Source organism: Phocoena phocoena, chromosome 14 (assembly GCF_963924675.1).
Source record: "Phocoena phocoena chromosome 14, mPhoPho1.1, whole genome shotgun sequence".
In the NCBI taxonomy this organism is placed as follows: domain Eukaryota; kingdom Metazoa; phylum Chordata; class Mammalia; order Artiodactyla; family Phocoenidae; genus Phocoena; species Phocoena phocoena.
Window position 1 is genome coordinate 69,989,707 of NC_089232.1, and position 14,314 is coordinate 70,004,020.

Genomic DNA, 14,314 nt, shown 5'->3' on the forward strand with positions numbered 1-14,314 from the left:
CCTCGGCCTGCATTTGATGCACCCCGCAAAGTGCATGCCGGGTGCTGCCCAGAAGTAACTCCTAAGGCCCTGAGTCTATAATCTTTGCATTAGAAACTGCGGTTTTCAAGCTCTATTATTTCTCTAGGGATTCCCTCCCCCCGACTTTTTGGTTTTTCCACCTTCTCTGTTCCCTCTGCCCCTTTGCTTCTTTTTTCTTATCCTTCAACCTTCATATACACTGTGCGGTCTCACGTGGCCCCCTGTCTACCTCATTCCTCCTCCCAGGTACCTAATCATCGAGAACTTCATCCCCCCTGAGGAGAAGAACAAGATCATGAACCGGCTTTTCCTGGACTGCGAGGAGGAGCAATGGAAGTTCCAGCCCCTCATGCCCGGTGGAGCGTGAGTCTTTCACCAGCTGTCTGGGCCTAGGGACTTGCCAGCTCGCCCCAGGCCCGGGGTAGCCAGGGGCCTGGGGGAGACGGACGTTTTAGTGGATTGGGGAGGGCTGGGAAGGATGCAGGTGGAGGATGGGTTTCCCAGGACCTAATGTTGGGGTCTCCATGAAGGAAGGAGTGTCAAGTACAGTGTCTCATTGGTCTGGGATGCAGAAAATACTAGCTTGCTAACACTTGGCCAGTCTGGTGAGTATTCATTTGTCAGATGCCAAAAACAGCAACAACAGATAATATTGCCAAGCACTAACTATGTGTTGGACACTGCAGGAGACTCTGCAGATGGAAGGTAAATCAGACACAGTCAGAGCTCACAGGCCAGTGGGGAATACAGAAAAGTAATCAGATCAAGAAATGATAGAGACGTGAGGTCCTGTAGCCTCACTCAGCTGGGTGATTCAGCATTTCCACCTGTTTCCACATCCTAGCTCTTAGGTAACAGAGCTAAGTGCGTTTAGCTCTGGGTGTGCCTTTCCCTCTGCTGGTGACCATGAAGAACAAGACTGGATATTCAAACCCAGCAGAGTGACTACCTCACCCAGCTGGACCACTGTCCCTTCGTTGACAATCTGTGTACAGAGGCGTTCAGGAGGCCTGACACCAATGCACTTCCCTAGAGATTCTTTGCTCTATCTATCCTAGGAATATTAACGCCAAGATAGGGCAGGAGTCTCCCCAAAGCTGGGGTGGGAAGCTAGCTGTAGAGGTCCACAGCTTCTCACTGGAGCAACAGATGCCTACTTAATTTGTCTACTTTCTGAAGGGCCGATCCTACACAAGGCAACACTACACAAGTTTGTAAGTGGCAAGTTCATGAGTAAAGGACTTTTCAATGGCATCAGTTTGGATTTAAATCCACCTTTCCAATCTAAGTGGAGGTCAGCAGTAGTACGTCATCTAATGCAGAAGTTCTCCACCCTGGCTGCAACTAGAGTCACCTGTGAGCTGGGCTCCAGAGGGTCTGATTTAAAGGGTCTTGCGTGGATCCTAGGGCTTAAGAAAAAATTTTTTCAAGGCTTCCAGCTGATTCTGCAGGAAGCTAGGTTCAAAAACTACTACTCCAGCACCATCTGCTGGAGGAAGACGCTGGTGAGGCTTCTGCTTTGTAGAGTTATTTTGTGCTTACAGAGTTCTTGAGTTTAAAGTTTGTAGGTGGAGGAATTTCTTTACATTGGATAGAGATGGGATGAGAGACGCTCTGAGAAGGCGTGTGTTTTTAAAAAATTTTTAATTTCGAAAAGCAAGAACAGTACAAAGAATTCCCACATGCCCTTCACCCAAACTCCCCGGCTGTTAGCATCTTGCCACACCTTGCTTTATTAATCCCCTCCCGTCAACCATTTGAGATTAAGTTGCAGACAGTCAACCCTTTACCCATATTTCCTAAGAGTGAGGACATTCTCTTACATAACCACAGTACAGTGATTAAATTCAGGAAATTCTGTTACCTCAATAATGTCCTTTACAGCAATTCCCCCACCGGCTCACCTGTGATGGTGCATTGCATTTAATTGTCATGCCTCTTCCATCTCCTTTAATCTGGAGCTGAGAATGGATCTTGATTTGAGTTTTGAAAATTTCATGCTTCAGAGGTGTTTATTCATTTCTCAAAACATTGTCCCTGCAGTTTTTACTTGACCCCCTAAGCACACGATCCAGACTCCAAAGCGTGGTGGGTGCTTTGCCTGAAGCTAAGATAAGCTTTCTGCTTAACGTTTATGAATTTCCATTCTTTGTTCTGTTTTTTTTTTTAAGTTTAGTTTCTTCCTTTTACTCGAATAAGTTTTAAATTAAAAAACCTTTTAAATAACTTCTTTCTCTTTTTTTGCAAAAAATAAAATGGTTTGCATACACTGAAAAACCATTCACAGACTTTTAAAAATAAAACAGCTATCTTAAAATAGCACATGTTAAATAATTTTTAGAGTAGATACCAGTAACAACTTTTTTCTTTTTCTTTTTGTGGTACGCAGGCCTCTCACTGTTGTGGCCTCTCCCGTTGCGGAGCACAGGCTCCGGACGCGCAGGCTCAGCGGCCATGGCTCACGGGCACAGCCGCTCTGCGGCATGTGGGATCTTCCCGGACCGGGGCACGAACCCGTGTCCCCTGCATCGGCAGGTGGACTCTCAACCACTGCGCCACCAGGGAAGCCCAGTAACAACTTTTAAAAAGAAAGAAGTCAAAAAAAAGAGAAAGAAGTCCTCCAAAATATAGACTGGTATCTTTGCTCACTGTTGAGCTATTGCCTTTCCTAGCCTCTTATCCCTCTCTTTGCTTTAAAGGAGAATTTGTGCTCTTTACATGTTCTTTTCTAGGCCTCAGAACCAGAACCTTTCTGGGCGGAGGGAGTTGCCTGTGATGTTCTTTTCCCACCTTTCCCTTCTCTTCTGATTCCCCCCACCATCCTTCTTGCTCTTGGAAAGTAACGCAAAGAGAGAAAGATTCAGTGTTTTCTTTGCCATTAGGAAGCCTAAGAATTCGGCTCTTTCCTCAAAAGCTGCTTGTGGGTAATTCCCTGGCGGTCCAGTGGTTGGGATTCCACACTTGCACTGCAGGGAGCACAGGTTTCATTCCTAGTCAGGGAATTAAGATCCCGCGTGCCACGAGGAGGCCAAAACAACAAAGAAACAAATAAACAAGCAAAAAAACAAACCAAAAAAAAAACGGGCTCAAAGCAGGCAGTGGGCTTTAGCTTACGCTATAGTGTTTTCTTTCCCATAACTCTTCAGGAAGAACTGGTCTCGACATACATACCCCTTTGACTTAAATCTGCACACAGTTGCTCCCCAGCCTGCATTTGTACATCTCTATTAGCAGTGCTTCTAACTGGATCCCAAATCGACTGTGTTCCCTTAAAATTTTATATTAAAATTGTAAGGATGTAAATACATTTACAAGCTTTTTCAAAATTATGGTTAAGTATATTCACAACTTAAACATGCTGTTTTATACAGAATATATATGTACCTCCTCAGAATACAGAGAGTATATATTTTGTGTAGAAAATATCAAAATATATCTGGGTAAAGGGTCAAAGGTATTAAGGCAATTGTGACATCCCAGTGTTCTCCACTGTGCTTAAATACGGTTGATATAAACAGGTATTATAGATTTCTTTAAGAAAAATTCCAATAAATAAATTACTTCAAAAAGACATTAATAAATACCAGGTAGTCAACTACATGCTATTCTGAATTACTACTACAGATTATTTTCTTTTTCCTAATGTCACTTGTCCATTGTCTGATAACTGCAATAAATAATATTTATCTCAGAACTTAAAAAAAAAAAATCACAAAAATACAAAAGAAAAGTAATAATAGGGCATCCCTGACGGTGCAGTGGTTAAGAATCCACCTGCCAATGCAGAGGACACGAGTTTGAGCCCTGGTCTGGGAAGATCCCACATGCCGCGGAACAACTGAGCCCGTGCGCCACAGCTACTGAGCCTGTGCTCTAGAGCCCGCGAGCACAAGTACTGAGTCCGTATGCCACAACTACTGAAGCCCGCTCGCCTAGAGCCCGTGCTCCGCAACAAGAGGAGCCACCACAATGAGAAGCCCACGTACTACAAAGAAGAGTAGCCCGCGCTTGCCACAACTAGAGAAAGCCCACACGCAGCAACGAAGACCCAACACAGCCAAAAATAGATAAATAAATAAATAAATTACAAAAAAAAAAAAAGAAAAGTAATAATAGATCTAGGAAGTTTTTATACAAAACAAATTTTTAAAATTACTTTCTACTGGGACTTCCCTGGCGGTCCAGTGGTTAAGACTCCAGGCTTCCACTGCAGAGGGCACGGGTTTGATCCCTGGTGTGGGAACTAAGATCCCACATGCCGCACGGTGCAGCCAAAAATCCTCAAGCTCTGACAGCTCAATAAACTCATTTTTAAATAAATTCAATCTCAATAAATTCATTTTTTAAAAAATTACTTTTGTATAGCAGCAGTTGGTGGTTAAAGCAAAGTAAACACAATTCCCTCCTAATTGGAATTCCCAAGCGTGATAGTGACTCAGCAACAGACAGCCCCAGGGTAGCATCACAGCATAAGAATCACTGGCCTGGATCTCTGAGATCTTTTGCCCCAAGCCCCTCCTTTCACAGCGGAAGGCTGAGGGTGGGCAGGTCCTTGGACGCAGCTTCCCGCATTTCAGGGAGCCCTGTGGACTGAGACTGTAGAACAAGCTGCCTCTCTGGGAGGATTGGGTCCCACTGTTTGCAACATAACTTAATCAGGGCTGAAAAACCTCTTTCTTCCCAAAGCATATTTAACTCATCAAGGCATTGTCCCATTTGCTCAATTCAAGCGTGGAATATTTTGCTTCAGTTTGGCCTGTGGTGTGTTGGGGATTAGAACACTGAAGGCTGCTCAAAAGGAGAGGAAAAAGACATTGTTGGAAAGAAATTACCTAAAGTCATACCGTCCCTTTAGAAAGCCTTTGTTGGAAAAAGGTTTCCCCTCTTCCGCTAGCTGCAAGCATTGACCCTACACACTCTTCCCCGAGCCTCTCTTGAAAACAAGGAGTTATTGTCGGGGAGCTCTTGAAACACACTCTGTATCAACTTATTCTGGATGTCTATCCCTTTTTCTTTTTTCTCCGCTATCTCTAGGCCACTGCTAGTTAAGGCACAGTAACTTCAGGTGAGGTCCCTTCCACAATCGCAAACGCTTTTGTGTTAAAGTTACTTTGCAAAACACATTTCTGCAGCCAGCTCTAACCACGACTGTTTTACCAATATGACCTTTTATTTTTGGTTACTCATCATGGACCTTATTTTTAATTGTGTTTATACAAAACTGTCTTCTAAGGGTTGCATATTTGGCAACGTCTGTAGCCCATGGTTTACAGTTCACAAAATTCTATTTGTAACTTTAGCCACTTGCCTTTTGCCATCCCTGCTATCCTAGATTCTTCTCAAAGTATCATGGTGCAGTAGAAAGAGACTGGATTTTGGATTTAGAACGTTCTGAATTCTAGTCCCTGCTCTGCCTTGAGAAGGTTTTTCTTAACCTCTCTGAACCCAAGTTCAGATAAAAGTCGGGATTAAAAAAAAAAAAAAACCCCTGCAGGATTATCAAGATTGAAGTGAGATAGTGTGTGTGGTGCGTGTTGGAGGTGGGGTGGAGGGTGTTCCAGGCCAGTACCTGGCACAGAGAAGATGATCCATAAATGGCTGCAATAGTACCAGTAAGCCAGTATGATAATTGTGGGCACTCCAGAGAAACCAATTTGCCATCATGCCTTACAAGTGCCATAGAAGGACAGTTTGGTTTGTTGCTTTTGTTCTAGATTTTGATCTTTAAATCAGGCTGCCTCCAAATTTAGAGAGAGAGAGAGCAGAGCATTCCTTGCTCTAAATAGAATCAGGATAGAAAGTTAAACTGGTTTCCTTACAGAGGCAAAGTTTACCTCAGCCAGAACATGCTCAGCTCTGAGTTGCGTCCCTAGATTGATTCACAGGCCTGTGACAGCTGAAAAAGAATCTGAAACAGGGAGAAGTTTTTGCCTGCCCAGGCAGGCCGTGTGCTGTGTGAAGGGGAACTGAGAAGAGTGGGATTTCAGACATGCAGGGGGATGCTACAAGGTGGACAGCTCACTTGCAGGGAAGGAGGGATCCAATCACGGAGAAAAGTCAGATTTGCTGTGTCAGGTGCTTGTAAAGGACCGAGAAGGAAAACACACCCTATGATGCTGGCTGCCGGCTTTCAGAACAGGAGGGGAGAAAGGTGGTGAGCAGACAGAGCTGGTAATGAGATTGGGGTCAGCCTCTGAGATGGGACTGAGAGAGAACTTTTTAATATTAAGAGGAAAATATATATAATCTCGTGATAGAAGCTATGTGGAGGGAGGGTCGTAAGAGAACTCTGAGGATTACGACGCACAGGACAGCTGTTGTGGGTTTCTTTCAAGAGGGGTGGATACTCGCAGGGCCAGGCCTCCACTCTAGGCTGTCAGCCACAACCTGCTTACTACAGACGGATCAATCATGGAAAGTAGGCCTGAGGCAGAGGAGAGAGTAGATGGGAAGCTTGGTGTCCCAATTACAGACTCCCCTCCCCCACCCCCTTCTTCCCACCTGCCACCCAGAATAGCCCTGGCATCTTTATTGGGTCAGGCTGCCAATTCACCCTGATCCACTGCTCTGCTCACCCAGCCCTGTCCCCCTGTGCTGTTCCCAGAGCCTGCAGCCTTCAAGGCACACTCAGGCCCAGGCTGTTCTGTGTGCGCTCCTGAAAGACAGCGTGGCATCCTAAAAAGAGTATTTGGGAAGAATCCATTTCGAGTCTCTTCCTAATTGTACGATCTTGGACACAAAGGCGCTTTCGCTTTTCTGAGCCTCATCTCCTTGTCTGCCCTGCCTGCACCTCAGGAGGTTGTAAAGTTCAAATGGGATGCACAGATGCACCTTATAAACGATAAGTTGTTATTTTACTGATTTTCCCGCTCCCCTCCCCCGGTGCTGCCACTCTCCACATGCACAGCCCGCCCACCTTCCAGAGGGTCTATAGCAGCAGAACCAGCTGGGGCTTCTACAGCCTCATCTTCCTTGTTTTCCTCTATGAAGAGGGGTCGGCGGGGACCCTAAGTGGGATCCAGCACTCTTTTATATACACTTGGTAAAAAAAAAACCCTGGGAATGTGGTTCTTGTTACTCTCTGTGGCAGAAGGCGGGCACTGTTCCGTCGGCGCCTGCACGGCTTGTTCTCCTATTCAAGGACAGAACGTCCTATCTCTGAATTACTCAGCCTGTTTCTTCTCTTCTGTTTTCTGTCTGCCTTTTGGCTTTTTTCGTTGCTCATCTGTATCCCTGTTTGAAATTAACAAGTGGAATTGAGAATTAATAATCATCACAGCTGCCACGTGTTGAGCCCTTGCGGTGTACTGTGCTAAGTGCTTATCTTGTTTAATCTCAGCAATTCTGTAGGATATCGATGAGATATCTGAGGCTCAGAGATACTAAGCCGCTTCCCAAGGTAACAAAGTTGTAAGGGGTAGAGCCAACGTTCGAACTCAGATCTACCTCACTCCAAAGCCTGCAGTATGGTTTTTAGCGGAAATAACTTGTTCTCTTTCCTATCTTTGTTTTGAATAATACAATACCTCACGCTCATTAAGTTGCTGAGAGTAAAAAGTCTTAACATACCATGAGCTGGCCAGGATATAGAGCAACGGGAACTTTCTCGTCGGTATAGAGCCACTCTGAAAAGCAATTTGGCAATTTGGTAAAGCTGAAAATGCACATCGGAACCATTCCGGCCCTGGGTATATATACCCCAGGGAAACTTGAATATGTACTTCAAGATACCTACACAGAACTCTTCACAACAGCACTGTGTTAAATAGAAAGGGAGAGAGAGAAAAAAAAGAGAGGAAAAAAAAGAAAGGGAGAGAGAAAAAGGAATTGACCTAGATGTCTATCAACAAGAGAATATATAAAAAAAATAAATATATATATAACATATATAAAATGCTATATTGAAACCTTAAGATAGTTAAACTTTAATCATCTAATCTAGAACAGCATGGATAAATATAAAAGACATGTTTGTTGGACACAAAACAATATATAGTATGTATACCATACAGTATAAAACTTAGAAGTAGGCATACAGATACCACATATATAAATAAGTATAAAAATATGCCTGACATTGATAAACACAAAACTCAAGAGAGTGATTAATTCTGGAGAAGGAAAGTGATGGAGTCTTAAAAACTGTGTCTACATTTTATTTCTTAAAGATTTGGTGTTAAGTATAATAAAATGTTAAGATTTGACAATGCTGGATGATAGGCGAACAGATATATATTATTTTCCATGCTTTTCTGAGTATTTGAAATAATTTATTAGATATAAGATTGACAATACATTGTAAAAAATTTAGATATTGCAGAAAGGCATAAAGGTAATAAAAATCACCCGTAATCACTCCATCCAAAGACAATCATTGTTAACATTTTGTTGAATATCCACACTTTTTTCTAAGCATCCACGCACGTACACACACTCCTATAAAAACAAAACAAAAAAAGTCATCTTTTTATCTGCTTTTTTATTTAATATGTTGTGGAAACCTTTTCATGTCTACACAGAGCCATAAGACGATTTAAATGACTACATACTATTCCTTCACTTGGCTGAATAATAAACTGGTCCCTATTGGTGCACATTTGGGTTGTTTCTGATTGTTTGCATTTGTAAATAATATTGCAGCAAGCATCTCTGCTTATAAATTGTCCCTATCTCTGATTATTTCCTTAGGGAAATTCCTAGGACTGGGAATATCGGTCAAAGAATATGCACTTTTTAAAAGCCAAGCCTGGGAGTTCCCTGGTGGTCTAGTGGTTAGGGTTCAGTGCCTTCAGCACTCAGTCCCTGGTCGGGGAACTGAGATCCTGCAGACCACGATACACGGCCAAAAAAACAAACAAAAAAAGCCAAGCCTGAGTTTTGTATGTTTTATAAATGATACCTTTATTGAGATGTAATTCACATATCATAAAATTCACCATTTTAAAGGGTATAATTCAGTGGATTTTAGTATATTCACAGAGTTGTATAACATTACCACTATCTAATTCCAGAACATTTTCATCACTCCAGAAAGAAACCCCAAACCCATTAGCTGTCACTCCTCATTCTCCCCAGTGTCCCCATCCCTAGGAAACCACCAATCTACTTTCTGTCACTACGGACTTGCCCATTCCAGATACTTGATATAAATGGAATCATATCACATGTGGTCTTTGGTGTCTGCCTTCTTTCACTTGGCAAAACGTTTTCAAGTTTCATCCACCTTGTAGCATGCATCAGTCCTTCATTCCTTTTTGTTGCCAAATAATATTCCATTCTATGATATTCCACATTTTGTTTATTTATTCATAAGTCAATGGTCATTGGGGTTATTTCTACTTTTTGGCTTTTATGAATAATGCTTCTATGAACATTTATATACAAGTTTTTGTGTGGGCGTGATTTCAATTCTCTTGATTATATGTATCTAGTAGTGGAAGTACTAGGTCACATGGCAACTCTATGTTTACCTTTTTGAAAACTGCCAAACCATTTCCAAAGTGACTGCATCATTTTATATTCCCAACAATGCATGAAGTTTCCGATTTCTCTTTATCTTCACCAACATGTGCTGTTTTCTGTCTTCTTTGATTATAGTCATCCTAGTGGCTGTGAAGTGGTATCTCATTATGGTTTTGATTCACATTTCCATAATGACTAATAATGTTGAGCTTTCCTTGTGCTTATTGGCCATGTGTATATTTTCTTTGGAGAAATGGCTGCCCAGATCCTTTGTCCATTTTTAAACAGGGTTATTTGTCTTTTTATTCTTGATTTGTAAGTGTTACTTATATATTCTAGATACAAGTCCTTTATCACATTTATGAGTTGCAAGTAATTTCTCCCATTTTGAAGATTGTTATTTCACTTTTTTTATGATGTCCCTTGAAGCACAGAAGTTTTTAGTTTTCAATGAAGTCCTATTTATTTTTTCTTTGGTTGCTTGGGCTTTTGATGTCATATCTAAGAAACCATTGCCTAATCTAAGGTCATGAAGATTTACTCCTTTGTTTTATTCTAAGAGTTTTATAGTTTTAGCTCCTACATTTAAGTCTATGATTAATTTTGAGTTAGTTTTTTATATATGGTACAAGGGAAGGGTCCAACTTCATTTTCTTGTGTGTGGACATCCAGTTGTCCCTGTAGCATTTGCTGAAGAGACTGTTCACTCCCTGTTGAATGGTCTTGGTACCCTTATAGAGAATCAATTGACCGAAAATATTGGGCTGGCCAAAGAGTTCGTTCGGCTTTTTCAGTAACATCTTATGGAAAAACCTGAACCAACTTTTTGGCCCACCCAATATGAGGGTTTATTTCTAGATTCTCAATTCTATTCCATTGGTCCATATGTCGGTCCTTCTGCCAGTATCACACAGCCTTGATTACTATAGCTTTGAAATAAGTTTTGAAACTGGGAAATGTGGAAATGTGAATCCTCTACTTTTGTTATTTTTCAAGATTGTTTTGGCTAGTTTGGAACACCTGCAGTTCAAGCCTGAGTTTCTAATCATTTTATTGTGTTAAATCCTATGAAGGAAAATGAAAAGCAGAACCACTAATTGATGGTTTTATATAGTGTGTGAAGTCAGTCTACAAGTCTGACAGCTAAAAATAAGATTGGATTTCCTTTCTTTTTTCCAGCCTTTAGTCAAACCTTTTCACTGTGGAAAATAATTGAAGCAACGAGAGTGGAGAAGTATGTGTCTCCTTGTGTTATACTATTTTGAGTTGTCAGGTTGTATTAGAGCAAAGAAAAGAAAATTCCAGAACCTGCAGTCTGCAGGGCCTACTGACTACCTGAATGGTGCTTAACCCATCATGATATCATTTTCCCTTTGTGTTCGGAGGAAATAGATTTAAATATAGCCTCTTCCCTACAGCAGTAACAGCCAAATGAAGAAGCGGCCAACATCTGCAGTGGGCTACAAGAGGCCTATCAGCCAGTATGCTCGGGTTGCCATGGCAATGGGGTCACACCCCAGGTATAGGGTAAGAAGCTGGGAAGTAGAAGGGGGGAGGGGAGAGAGCGCCCAAGGGAGGTGATGCTCACAACCTCTGCTTCCTCTACCTGCCTCATCACCCTTGCTACTCCCGCTATTTCCCAAGTGCCCAGAAGATGCAGGCGTCGGGGCCAGTGCTCACGTCTGGCCTGATATTCCCGCCACAGGCTGAGAACATCATGTTTCTGGAGCTGGATGTGTCCCCTCCAGCGGTCTTTGAGATGGAATTCTCTCACGATCAAGAACAAGACCCCCGTGCATTACACATGGAGAGACTCATGCGGTTGGACAGCTTTCTGGAAAGACCTTCCACATCTAAAGTCCGAAAGTCCAGATCCTGGTCAGTACCATCACGGTCAGAGTGGGCAGTAGACTTAGAAGGCATGGTAACCCCATGGGCTGGTTGAGGCTGAGGAGGGTTTGGGTTGTACCCAAAGGGCATGAAGGGAGAGTGAAAACTGGGGCTGTGGGAGCCAACTTCCTACAGCGAGAGGATGAGGGAAAGAAAAGTCCTCACTTTTCTGTTTCCTGCACTTCCCCACCCTCCGCTCTCGCCCACCTCATCCCCTTCCCCTGCAGGTGCCAGAGTCCTCAGCGGCCTCCACCTTCCATTGCACACGCCTCGCTGGCCTCCGCTGCTCTGCTCCCCACGACAGCGCTAGACCACGAGTGACAACCTTCAGTCGGGCTGCCCATCCCCCAGACCCCAGGGACGGGGCAGCCAACCCTGGATCATCTCGCCTGACGCTCGGTGTGCGTGCGTGCGTGCGTGCGTGTGTGTGTGCGCATGTGCATATGTGTGCGGGGCGAGAATCTGGCAGACCGTGCCTCTGCTGGCTCTTAGCCTCCTTTATTTAATTAATGTTATTTATTCGTGGAGCTCAGTTCTTCTGGGAGAGGTGCCCTCGCCTGAGCTTGCCATGGTCGCCGCACAGCCTCCTCGTCTCCTGACTTTAGACCCCCCGCCCCAATCAGACCTCATGCTCCTCCCTGTCAGTTGCCCCCAGAAGGGAGGGCGGCAGGGCCTGAGAAGAGAGTGCTTTTCCTACCCAGCGCGCTCCGTAATCTCCCATCTCCTGCTGCACTGCCGGTAAGCAGCTCCTGAGCACTTTCTGGGACTAGAAAAATGCTAGGTGTCCACCGAGGCCAAGAGACGTCCATCCTGGCGGTGTTGAGCCTGTGCTTCCGGTGGACAGAGACCGCTCTCCACTTTCTGGGTCGCAAACAACCTCTTTCGGTTTCTTGGGCTCCTTCTCAAGGACTCCAGTGACCTCAGCCACACGGTCCATGCTTTTCAGCTTTGGCAAGAACTCGTGGCTTCCCAAACTCTGCTTCCTGCCCACCTTCCCAACCCGTGGATGCGAATTGTGAACCCACCGGTTGCTGCCTCCTTGGGACCTTCAGGAAATGGAACAGTAATAGAGACAATGTGGACAGTCATCGAGGGACGGCCCTTTGTTTCTGTCCCCTCGGAGAACTAACCTTGGCCGACAAGCAATCAGGCCAGCTCCCCATCTTCGAGATGCTGCTCCTTCCTGCTTTCATCATTTTCCTTGCAGCTGCCTGGATCCCCGTTCACAGTGGAAGGCATCAGTATCCTTCTCCCTCTGGCTAAACAAAGGTACCACAGAATCTGTTGCTTTTCCCCCTCACTGAGCACAGGAGATGGAGGCTCAGGCGCAACCTGCCAACTCTGCCTGTTACCCCTGTTTCTGAATCACATTTGTTGGGCACTGTTTTGTTGACAAGACTGACCCTTTCTTCAGCATTGTGCAAATTGGTCCCTAGGGAAGTACTCCTCACTTTCCTTTGTGACAACCCGGTATGTCTCCAGGTATCTCGAGTAAATTTCTACCAAAAAAAAGAGAGATTAATTTTCATTGACTTACCTTTTAATTGTATATTTTAGTGGAAGGGTAAAGAGGTAATCATGAATGAAAACATGTGGTTTGGGATTTCAAAACGACCTGATAACGGAGTCTCCAGTTCCTAGAACATGAGGAGTTTTGTCACTGGGGGAAAGGCATGAAACTGACATGAAATTGGGGGCGTGGGAGGTGGCGGTAGGGGCGGACTACCTGGTTTTTCTCTTTCTGTCAGGAACTGAAAGCTTCTTGCACAGTTCAAGTTCTGCTCTAAGGACCAAGCTATGGTTTAGTTTAATTCAGTGATGCTGTCATCGCTGCTGTAACTACGGGACCAGGTAGCTGGGCCACTCAGTTGCCACTTGCTTCTGTCCTTCAAGGAAATAACATTTCTCATCAGAGCCCAGGAGATTATTTGAGACTCAGGATTCAGATCAGAGCTTCGGCTGTGGCTGGGACAAGACCAGTGTGTAGAAATTTCCCAGGGGGCCTGGGCACAGAGGGACCTCCAGTCCTGCGCTGAGCAGCCTCTCCCACTGACCTCTTTCTCATTTGTGGATGAAGCCGCACGTGTTAGCCCCGTTCATCACCTGGACACATCGACTCCGCATTGTCTGGTCACTTGACCCTCACAGTCTTATAGCACAATATACCCAACTTCTTCACCCCCAGTCTGAGGGCTGGGCCCAAGGTGTGGTCAGAGGAGGAGCTCCTGCCTGCAGTTTTGTGTACGTGTGTATGTGTGTGCGTGTTTGTGTGTGTGTTTACCTCCACGGGGGACACTCTACACTCAGTGTAAGATACGCTGGGAACAGGGCCACCGGGGTGGCTGGATCTCAGTCTCTCTGTCTCTCTCTCTCTTCTTTTCCTTTTGATGTATCAAACACTTGGTTGACAAAGTAAGGGACTTGATTAGGACCAAATTTCCGTGTCTGTTGCTACGGTCTTTATTTAGGACAACAGTTAACAATGCTGTGGCCCATTCTTGTCACTCTATACATATGACGATACAGGACATATGTAATATATAAATATATATATAAGACATGACCCTCTGTCTTCCTGGCTTAGGATGAGATCTCTCTGTTGAGCCGAAATGCACCTGCAGCTCAGTGCTGCCAGCAACCTGCAGGCTCCAGCCCTGTTCTAATTAACGCAGTCGATAATAAAGGAATGAGTATCGTTACAGAGTTGGTTGCCTGCCTTCTCTTCCCTCTGACTCTTTCTACTTCTCTTTTTATGTTCTCCCTTCTCTCTCTTCCTTGTTTTTTCCAAGAGGGGTTCAAGAGTATTTGGAGCCCAGCTGCAGTGATCAGCACCTGGGAAAAGAACTGGCTGCTTAATAAAAGGGGCTCCGTCGGAGCATCAAGGCGGAGGGGGCAGGGCTCAGGCTCCGGTCTGAAGTCTGTGCCCAAGCTATGGCAGCAG

At 44.4% G+C, this 14,314-nt stretch overlaps 1 protein-coding gene across 1 annotated transcript in view; it reads left to right on the forward strand.

Moving 5' to 3' along the window:
- KIF3C (kinesin family member 3C) overlaps positions 1 to 14,074 on the forward strand; it is a 35,235-nt gene extending 21,161 nt beyond the window's left edge. Inside the window, exons 5-8 of the mRNA XM_065890699.1 lie at positions 268 to 384; positions 10,902 to 11,010; positions 11,189 to 11,361; positions 11,601 to 14,074. Coding sequence (XP_065746771.1) covers positions 268 to 384; positions 10,902 to 11,010; positions 11,189 to 11,361; positions 11,601 to 11,694 — 493 coding nt within the window. The 3' untranslated portion in view covers positions 11,695 to 14,074. The remainder of the gene's footprint in view (positions 1 to 267; positions 385 to 10,901; positions 11,011 to 11,188; positions 11,362 to 11,600) is intronic.
- Positions 14,075 to 14,314: the final 240 nt, after the last annotated feature.